This window comes from Cyanidioschyzon merolae, chromosome 15 (assembly GCF_000091205.1).
Source record: "Cyanidioschyzon merolae strain 10D DNA, chromosome 15, complete genome".
In the NCBI taxonomy this organism is placed as follows: Eukaryota; Rhodophyta; class Bangiophyceae; order Cyanidiales; family Cyanidiaceae; genus Cyanidioschyzon; species Cyanidioschyzon merolae.
The window spans coordinates 705201-715878 of record NC_010141.1 but is presented as its reverse complement, the minus strand read 5'-3'; the positions used below and the strand labels follow the sequence as shown (position 1 = coordinate 715878).

Genomic DNA, 10678 nt, shown 5'->3' with positions numbered 1-10678 from the left:
ACCATAAGTGCCCATGAATCCTGGTACTTTTGATCATATTTTTTCGTTCGCGTTCTGTAGAGGCCTGCGGGGCGTTGTGAGCTCTGCAACCGGTTGCCGCAAAGCCTAATCGTGATAGCCAGACTCTCTTCAACGTCGCATGACGAGAGACATTTTCTAGAGTACAGCTTCGGGGACTGTCGCAGTATGTCTGCATATCAAGGGCACACGTTGCTACAAAGGATAAACCGGACTTGTCAGAAGATGGACAACAGAGCCTCGTCTCCAGAGGTGGTTGGGTTGAAGAGAGCTTTCCGCCTGATACATTGGATGCACCGACCCGATCCGTTTGTCTACGAGGTGACGCCTTCGCGGGTCTGGTGAAGACGTCCTTTCGCCGAGCAGCGCTCCCAACCTGCATTTTACCCAGAATATCAGTCGATAGGTCGCGAACGTATTCCATAACGGACGACCTGTCTGCGATTGGCGTAACATGGGTGTCTCTGTGCAGGGACGAAGCAGTCGTTTCTGAGAGCCAGCAGCAGGCGTGCACCGGGTGAGATTGATGCACCTCAGCGACCATGAACGCTGACGAAGCGGCTGTCGAAACGAGCGTCTCCAGTAGCCGGCAGCTGGTAGCGTCTGGGCGTATGATGAGGAAAGATGGATGCTCTCCCGGCTGCTGACAATACTGCGCAATCGGAGATACCTGCTTTGTGTAAACGATTCTGCACCCTGCGAAAAAGAAAAACTAGCCAGAAAGCAGATCAATTGTCGTTACTAGCATCGAAAGCATGCCGAGACACGCCTCGCGGATCAAGATGTCTGTTGGTGTTTGAGTCTACGCCCGAGCCGGAATGGCATAGAGAGGGTCCTCTAACTCGCGCATACACGATAAAGTTTGCAACCCGTTTTACTGTGATCAGCACCAGTCTCCGCCGCCTTGTTCTCCGACTGCTTCATTTTTGCTCCATATTCTCGACGTCTTTCGATGTGACTGTCTCTCTTGTACCTCTAGCTCCGTTGTCAGCAGTCGAAGGATGTCGATGGCATCGTCAAGGTGCCGATTTCGAAGCTTCCAAATGTTGGCGACGCATGTCATCCACAGGCGAAAATAGCTCTCCACTATTCCACTGCCTGTTTCATCTTCGTTGTAGACAACCTCGTCAGATTCTTCACAGGGGCGGCTCTTGCCTGCGATCAGATGCGTCGGTAGGTCCACCACAACTCTTTCTCCAGGAGCCGCCCCGTCGCTCGTGAGCGCTTGCTTCATAGCTTGGTACATGCTCTTGAGGCCTCCATAGGGCTCTTCTAGATGCTCTACACCGTCTATGCACCCAGTGCCGTATCGTACGAATACGGCATTGTTCCGGGCGACCCCTTCGGCGAGTGCGCTGGCTACCGGCCATATGAGCGCTCGACACTCCATTCGATGAATGGTTTGCATGAATCGTTGTCCATGATAAAACAAACACTGAAAGAAGAATCCAAGCTGAAGAGGAATACGACCAAAGTCCATTCGCCAGTGCTCGCTTCGTCACATGCCGCTTTACAAGCTGCTCCAATCGATCGATGGTTTCCATGCACTGTTGTCCATGATAAAACAAACACTGAAAGAAGAATCCAAGCTGGAAGGGAATACGACAATCTCCATCCGCCTGTGTTCGCTTCGTTACACGCTGCGACGCGCACTTCACTGTAACCTATCGCTCCAATGACGCAAGCCCGAGTTCAAGACCCTTTTTCATGCAAACAGTAAAGATCGGAGCCTCCACGATTGCATCCCATAAAAGATATCACACTAGCGTCGAAAATCGTTTCATTCAAGGCCACAAAGAGAGGAAGATTTATCTTCCGAACGGAATCGATCATTTCACGCGACACCTTCAGTGAATATCCGGACCAAGCTGATGAGCAAATCGCCAAGAAACCACATCGATGACTATTCGACCTTGTCCATCAACAACTGCACCGTGTGCTGCGCACACGACTTGCCTTGGATCGGCAAGATCCGAAACCTGAAATATGCATGACTAGCGCTCGCCGTCCGTGCACATGGAGAAGCGTGCAGCCTCGTACGCAGCACCTGCATCACCATCATCATCATATCCAGTATGACACGATCCCTAGCTCGAGCTTATCGCGAATCGTCTTCACGCCGCTGTCTTTCCGAATGTCAGCGACAAAGCATCGAAGAGAAATCACTCCAAAACACAAACAAACAAACACGATCATGCATCCTAAAACGTCTATAGCATCCACAAGCCCCATTTCTCTGAACCTGTACAATCGAGACAGTACAACGAACACTCGCCCACAAATATCTGAACATATAGGGACAATACGAACAGCACAGCATCCCATATTCACTGGACACCGGCGAAACGCACACACACCCCCGTTCGGATGATCGCGCGCAGCAGCGCATCGCAATGGCCAGCGGGTGCGCGTTGCGTGCGCGCGCGGTGCTGTCCAGGCAAAACAGTGCGTTTTTGTCTGCCAAAGCCTGGGCTTGCAGCCTGGGGGACGCTTTCCGCGTTACAAGCGTAATGACTTCGTTTGTGGACAAAGGAATAGAGTTCGCGAATAAAGCGACTCAAACTGATCGAGAGGCGCGGAGAACACGGGACCATGAGACGTTTGAGGCGGCGTATCACTACTATCTTCGTGCTATCGAGTACCTGATGACCGCGATTCGCTGGGAAAAGTCCGAGAGAACCCGGGTGCTCTTACAGACTCGTGTGCGTGAGTACATATCACGTGCTGAATCTATTAAGGAGCTGCTGAAGCGTGGCGCCTATGAACAGGCCTCGGGGAGCGACGACGGTGCGGACGGGTTGCCCTTCGAGAGCGAGTCGTACACAAACGGAGGTGCGACGGCGGCGGCTACCCTGAGCCCGCACACCGGCTCGGGTGAGTCGAACGGGGCAGCAGCAGCAGCAGCAGCAGCAGCAGCTCGAGAGCGACGCCGCGGTAGAGGGCCTGCTGATGGAAGCGGCGGTTCTGGCGCTGGTGCTGAGAAAGCGGGTACCGCCGCCTCGGCTCCAACCAAAGACGAGACCGAGCGCCTGCGCCAGCAACTGGCGTCCGTGATCGTTCGCGAACGCCCCCAGGTTCGCTGGAATGATGTAGCTGGTCTAGACGGCGCGAAAGAGGCACTGAAGGAAGCGGTTGTGCTCCCGATGCGCTTACCGTTGCTTTTTACCGGTAAGAGAGAACCGTGGCGTGGTATTCTGCTGTACGGCCCACCGGGCACCGGTAAGTCGTACCTTGCAAAGGCTGTTGCCACAGAAAGTGCGGCATCGTTTTTCAGCGTGTCGTCTGCAGATCTGGTCAGCAAATGGCAGGGTGAATCAGAAAAGCTCATTCGACAACTCTTTCGAATGGCGCGCGAGTCTGCACCCTCTATTATCTTTATTGATGAAGTGGATGCGCTCTGTTCGAGCAGATCCGAATCTGACTCTGATTCAACTCGAAGAATCAAAACAGAATTCTTGGTGCAGATGCAAGAAGGCCTTTCAACTGGTGATGAGACTCGTAAGGAGGGAAAGCACGTCTTGGTACTGGGCGCCACCAATTTGCCATGGCAGCTGGATCCGGCTATTCGACGGCGGTTCGAGCGCCGGATATACATTCCACTTCCAGATGAACGCTCGCGTCGGAGAATGTTCGAAATTCACATCGGAGATACACCACATAGTCTCAGCGCTTGCGATTTCGAGCGCCTTGCCCATGTAACTGAAGGCTACAGCGGTGCGGATATCGAAATCGTTGTCCGTGATGCAATCATGCAGCCGATTCGGCGCCTGCAAATGGCGACGCATTTCCGACAAGTATCGCCGCGTCCACACCATCGAACCCTGCAGAGAGACGGCGGTGCCGAAGATACATCCTCGAACAACAATGCGGCGCGCGGTGTTCGGTTCACGAACACTGCATCTGCAGAGCTACTCTGGACGCCGTGCTCTCCGGCGGCACCAGGAGCAGTGGAAATGAACCTGTACGACGTCCCAGCCGACAAGCTGCTCGTACCCGATGTCCGTTACAGTGATTTCGAAGAAGTACTGCTCCATACCAAGCCGACTGTCAGCAAAGCAGATTTAGGAGCATACGAGCGCTTTACGCGTGATTTCGGCCAAGAGTGCGTTTGAAGTAGACCGTCTGGAGCAGCGCCCGCTGGAGTACTGGACGACCAGCGTCCAGCCTGGCACGGTGCCGATTGCGCTGCATCGATAGAGGCCACGTTCGGTAACCGCCCGTACACGGAAGCATCCGCGGTTGGTAATGGAACGAATGCTCCCCGGATACTACGTTCTTATTCAACTCCAATGAGGAGTCGTTCGATACACGCGTGCTGGTATCTGCGGTTCTGCTGGTTTTGCAACGTGCAACCTGCGGGGCACATATGAGCATGCAGCGTTCACTGCCGTTGACCGTATCGATGTCGGAGCCTACCTACTTGCGAATCGTGGTGCCTGTAAAACCTCGAGTTCATGGCCATTTAGCATGTATGCTGACTGCCACGCCGACTATTAGACCATGTCGATGGGTTGTCTGGTGATTGCCCGTCCCCGAGGCGAGGCAGCTGCATGGACGGAGGTGCTGACGTTCCGTTACGCTCCGGAGCACCAAGAATATGCAGGCTGGCGACGACGAAAACCTCAGTATATTCTTTCAGTTCTAGAGCGCCCTACTGGAGAAGTCTCGTTCCACAGGAAAGCATAGACGCCTCAAATGATTCCAGGGGAAACTGGATGTCGCGCTCCTCATTCGCTTCCCGCGGCACGCAGCGCTGAACACTAGAGCAAACCGAGCATTGGACAGCTCACTTCTCGTGAAACGCTGCTCGTCGAACACTCCTGCCAGGACGTGTCGCTAACCGGCTGGCAGTCTTCAAAGTGTCGCTCGGGTGTTCGAACGGTGACAGCGGGCACTCGCGGAACCGCTGCAGCACCGTAGCCGTGTCCAAACGTCGCAGCTGGTCACTGGTGCGGTCGCTGTTTCCGGGCGTGCGAAGTTGACCTTGGTCGCTACCAGCGATCTAGTCGTATTCGCGGTATTTGTTTGCGATGAACGACGAGGGATCTGGATCAACGTCATTCGTAGCGAAACAGCGCTTCAGGGGCTAGCCCCGACCCGGTACCGTGTAAGACTGACGCGGTACGTTCGCTTTACACTGCGCACCCGGTGTTCGACTCACAATACACGATCTTCACAACACGGACGAACCCGGTCATGAATTTTGCACAAATGAAATGAATCAGTAGACTTGAGGACGCTAGCCCGCTGGGGGATTCCACGGTGGCGTAGACTCGGCTGCTGCCTGCGAACGATTCCGAACGACTCGGGTATCCATACCAAGTGTAGCGGGACGCACTTTAGACAGCGACCTTCGACACATCCTGGAAGCGGAGGTGGTTCCTCTCTACCTGGTTTGAACAGCTTACGATGTGCAATGCGGCAATAAAGCCGCGGCAATACCCAGAATGGGACGCTATGCCAGATGCGTTCGTATTCAAGAGCCACGCCAGATCCGAAGCTCCGCGGTGCGCTGGGGGCTACGGCATTTCGGCTTGCACGTGTCCAGAGCATGCGCGCTTGCACCAGTCACGTACGAAAAGGAGTAAAGCGGGGAAAGTGTCATCAGTATAGCACTACTGGTCGCGGTGCGCGCGCTCACAACTTGGGCAGACGATGGGCGCCACCAGCCGATGACAGCGTCCGCGTTGAAGATCGCTGCTCTTCACCAGTGCCGCTGCCGCCTCCTACGAGTCCTTCATTCGACCTGTGCGTTCATTGTGACGGGCGCTCGATGCACGACGCATCCAGTACCTGCTGATACCTGCGGTGCGCTCCGCGACGGCAGCGCTCCGGTACGAAGGCGCCGTCGAAGGCGCACAGCCTTCATCGGTAAGTTCCGGGGTCTGCTTCCAATCGCCAAAGTTCAGGGCCCAGCTAACTGGACCAGTGATTGCCCGGCTGCGGTGATAGCGACCAACTGGCGAGGTCTGGTCCCTGATCGGATCGTGGCAATGTCGGTGATCTGGAGGGATGCGAAGCTTTTTCGCTCGAGCCAGCCGGTCAGCGCACCGCGAGTCATCGCTTGCCCGAGCGCATCAACCATAGCCTGGACTTGGTCTCGAGGTGCATTCTCGAGCCAGAGCATGAGGTTGAATCCCTTCAGATTCAGCTGAAATTCAGTGAATGCGCTTGTTGGAATGACCAAGGGCTGGGTAGCGCGGCGACCACTGTACGTCACCAGGGTTCCATGCGGTCGCAGACAGGATATCAATTGCCTTGCCGAAGCACCACCTGATCCGTTAAAAGCGACACGCGGCATACCACGATTACCAGCAAGCTCAGAAACTAATTCACGAAAAGTGGCCGTCTGACGGGCAAATGAGCTGCTGACCACAACATCGCTGCCGAGTGCTTTAATACGCTCAGCGACCACCGCATAGGATTCGACATGGCCTTCAGGTGGTAATTCATCCTCGGGAATCTCATCATCGACAAGGGAAACCGTCTTGATACCGCGCATGTTGGCGAGCTGCACCAGGGCGAGCCCCACCGCACCATCGGCATCGTTCAGCAGGATGGTTTCACCGGGTTGGATGCCATGCTCCTCCAGAAGCCTATAAGCCATTGCAGGTGCCCCTAGTAAAGTTGCCGCTCTTTCAAGCATACCGGGAACTTTGTCCTCGATTGCACGACGCAAGGTTGCGGGAACAGCGACGAACGCTTCGCTCGCGTTCGGCACCGTTGCGTGATCACGCCAGGTGCCAGGCATCGCTGGCAACGCCAACACCAGGTCACCCACTTGGAACGGGGTCTCTGGTGCCGCGGCTGTAACACGGGCGATGCCTTGAACACCCGCCACTCCCGTGCTTCGATAGCCGCGCTCGATCGCTGCGACATCAAAGGGCGTCAGCGGAAAAGCGAGCAGTTCGACGCGAGCTGCGTTCCGCGGCAGGGCCTTCCCCGACGATGAGTCTTCGATGGATCTTCGTTTTAGAACTGTGTCGACTGGTCCGTTTCGTTCGTAAAAGAACTCTGTTGCAGCAGCGGCTGCAGCTTGCGCGCTACCAAAGCGTCGCTGCACCACTGTACGAAAACCCGCAGCAACAAGCGCCATGCTTCTCTTGACCTCTATCTGAAGGATGTGGAGTATGTTCTATTGAAAACTCACGTATCGTGCTCTGGAGTGTACCGGCCTTGCCTTGCCTTGCCTTGCCGGATAACGAACGTTGCGTTGAACGCTTCACGAGTACTGGGCGCTATCGATCGCGCATGCGCCGGAGCGCGATGGATGCAACCCGTGCATCGCGTAGCGCTGCGCTGAAACAGGGACGTCTCTTCTGGTGCAAGACAGAGGTGCTTCGGATCTTTCAGGGGGTTTCTATTGAATCAGCGGTCGAAGGTGCTTTTCAACGAGAACACCGAAATGATTCTGTTTGGATAAGGGTACGGCATCCTCTGGTGCGCAGGAGAGATGCAGCGTCCGAGTTAACCGCGGGGAGAGAACGGGAAGCAGTAACGCAAGGAAAATTTCGCATCTGAAGTTTGAAGCTGAGCTGTTTCCTCGAGGAACGTCATCCTCAACGGATAAAGCCTCCGTCTTCCTTATGAAGCTATCCTCGTCAAAGGAGTGGAAAGCGAGCCAGACGCTCTGACGAACTGCTACTTTTTGAGAATTCTCTTTCGCGACCTTTGACGCCAGGCACACGCTCGTTTGTTTCCCTTGTGACAGACGCCTAGAGGACGCTCACGCGAGAAAGCGAGAGCATGGGCGAGCAACGCTCCCAAAAACGTGCTGCCTTCCCTGAATGAGAACTTTCTTACGCTTGTGTCATCGCTTGTTTCAAGAGGCACCGAAACAACTGCAGGAAAAGTATCAGCTCGAGTCTCAGGTTAAGCGTTGATGAATTCGGTGCTTTGTAACCCGGACGAAATGAAGAAGAAACCGAAGGGCACGAACAGTGAGCGTCAATGAAGGCGTATCTCTTTGGAATGACGCAGATGCACGTGGAGCTTCCCATCACGATGGCGACGGCAGAAACGAATCACGTCCTGATGAATATCGGGTTTCGTGTCGTTCATTAAGTCAAGCTGATGCATGGTAACTAAATCGAGGGCGTTTCGAGAGAGAGAGAGAGAGCTTGTCTGTGCGGCACCCGCCGGATCGTTCGAAAGTTCGACGTCCTATTTCACCGGAAGTGATCGCCAATGAAAACCGAAGATGAAATTGGCTGTCGAGCTCGCGGCAGACTTGAGGAGACGAATTCCCTCGAAGGATTCTCTCTGACTGAAGCATTCGTCTCCGACACGTTTCGCATTTTCTCTGTACTACGAAATCGTTGGAAGAGGGTGTCAACACTGCGAATACCTGGCGAGAACGGGATTCATAAGGCAGAAGAGGTACACGCCGTCCAAGACGTTCGCTCTCCCGCCCGAGGATGCTTGGCTTCACAATTGGTTACGTTTCTTTCAGTTTCTCGGGTGTCATGGGAACTCCACCTCACCATGAAATCATGAGTAGGAAAAGAACGAAATGAAATGGAGTAAGTCAACGAACAGGAAGGTTTACCAGAAAAACTCCAATATCAAAGCTGCTGAAGCCATAGACAGTCAATTCTGTTTCCGTTTTCTCTCGCACGGGTACGATGTCAGGGTTCAACCTCGAGCATCGCCGAATATCTCTAGGCGAGAACGGAGACAACGAAAGTCTTCCGCATTCTGGAAGATAACCAAAGATTCGTACGCGTGGACCCGGGTTTTTCAGACGTCGAATTTACCTTTTCAGACTCTAGTCCGGAGTCAGAGACGCGTCATTCCAGCAGCAGAAGAGAGGACCACCAGGCGAGGTTCGTTTACAGCGCGAAGAAAACACAAAAAGAGAGGCAACAGACAGAGGATGGTACTGCTCGTCTCACCATTTGCGAAAAGACGATTTCAGGCGACAATACTCATATGCGAGCGAATTTGAGCGTTCTCCCTGAATAACTGAAACACAGAGCTCGTTCTGGAGACCAGCAGCTGAGGTGCTCTGCGTCACTCGTTTGACCAGAATGCAATCTAGGCGATCTGCATTCTCCTCTGATGCCGAGTGGCGAAAAGACGGTCATCTGGTTCGTAAACTGGGGTGCAGTAGCCATGCGTCCGATATCCCGTCGTAAATGCAGCGCATAGAAAGCGACCACACAGAAGTTTACAGAAATACTGCATGTGCGTGTGGTGGACATCTGCGAATGCCGGACGTCGAAAGCGTGTACTCGTTGCGCAAGTCGACATACGAACTTGAAAGTGATAACGACGAGGGCCATCACCAATGAAGAAACGAACGAAACTGAAAGAAGGTCATATACTTCTCCGATCGACAGCGTGCTGCACTGAGAGCGTGGAGGATGCCGGGAAGACGCTCCCAGATGAGGCACCACATGGAACAATCACGACAACGAGTGCCGCAACATTCCGGAGCTGTCGAAGACCAGAGTCAGAAGAAGTCAACGACTTGCACCGTTTCATCGCGCGACAGAAAATGCAAATCATAGCGCAGAGACAACAAACCTTCAGTTTCATCCCGGAACACAAACGCCCTAATGCGAAATAAAGATTACAGTATCCGGGGTCTCGTATATGACGAGAATTCTATGCTGATACGAGCATTGAGAAGAAAGTGGAATGACATGAATGTCTCAAAATTTGTGAGCATGCCTGCAGGCTCAAGTCCGCGGCTCGTACCAGAGGGACTCATTCGTGCACCAAAGAGCGGATCCGTGGGATGTGGTTAGCCTCGGCTCTATACCGTGTCGAAACACTAGATATTCACTGGGGACCACAGTGAACCTGCTGCTGGAACGCAACTGCCGTCATTCTGACAGGTTTATGCTTACGCTGTCCAAGCTGGCAGCAGGAACGAAGCGATCTCCGTGCGTGACTGCATCCTCTACATGTACATGTAGTTGATAAGGGCGCTCGTTCACATCGCGTGCAGCCCTGGCACCTGACATCGCTTTATACGAACGACATCACTCACTAGTGGATACGAAACTCTCCTTCTACATATCAGGACGGGGGTCCGGCAAACCAGATGAGCGCGCGGGTTCGTCGATTCGTGCACTCATTACCGGTGTTTGCCGAGCACAGGCCCGCTACACGAACCGACGACGTATTCGACACAATACTGCGAGTCGGTGACTCGGTATTCAGAATTCTTTGTATGAGCTAGGTTGCGCTAACGCGAAAGGCCGCGAAAGCAGGCCTGTTGCACAGTCTCTCCAAGCACGAACATACAACGAGATACGACCTGGCGTCGGGTACACGACATCTCGAGCCGACGCCCTTCAGTGGTATGGTAAAGTCGCTCTGTCTTCGGGATGCATCGACTCCAACGGTAGAAGCGCAAAGACAGGAGCTCAATGCGGGTACTCGGCGTCTGATAGAACGTTCGAACCGATCAGTGCATCCGAAAGAAAGTACAAGTTATGGAACTTGGAGGTAGGGTCCAGTTTAATGGACGCTTGCCCAGAAGCCAATACCCGCCCCGCAATCTGGATATCCATAGTCCATATAAACATTCTTTCAAACCAAAATATCTGCGTCATTGTACGGACTTGTCGTTGCAGCAGGGATGTGCGGCAACGACAAGCGACGCCGGTCTGGCGTCACCACACGAACCTTGTACGCGATTGCGAATACC

General features: G+C 53.9%; 2 protein-coding genes and 1 non-coding gene across 3 annotated transcripts, besides 3 other annotated features; 2 read left to right on the top strand and 1 right to left on the bottom strand.

The window, feature by feature from the left end:
* Positions 1-234: part of a sequence feature (possible transcribed region) that runs on past the window's edge.
* A 2294-nt stretch (positions 235-2528) lies between these two features.
* Positions 2529-4130, top strand: CYME_CMO281C (vacuolar protein sorting-associated protein Vps4p; the record flags this gene model as incomplete). Its single annotated transcript, XM_005537598.1, has 1 exon — positions 2529-4130. The coding sequence occupies one exon, from the start codon at positions 2529-2531 to the stop codon at positions 4128-4130; it is 1602 nt and encodes a 533-aa protein (XP_005537655.1).
* Positions 3392-3767: a sequence feature (possible transcribed region).
* Positions 4131-4785: 655 nt separating the features above from the next.
* Positions 4786-6651: a sequence feature (possible transcribed region).
* CYME_CMO278C (similar to nuclear receptor binding factor-like protein) lies at positions 5924-7114 on the bottom strand (the record flags this gene model as incomplete). Its single annotated transcript, XM_005537597.1, has 1 exon — positions 5924-7114. The coding sequence occupies one exon, from the start codon at positions 7112-7114 to the stop codon at positions 5924-5926; it is 1191 nt and encodes a 396-aa protein (XP_005537654.1).
* Positions 7115-7316: 202 nt separating this feature from the next.
* Positions 7317-10339, top strand: CYME_CMO277T. The gene has a single exon (XR_002461507.1). It is a non-coding gene; the product is annotated as a hypothetical transcript (transcript).
* The last annotated feature ends 339 nt before the right edge of the window (positions 10340-10678 follow it).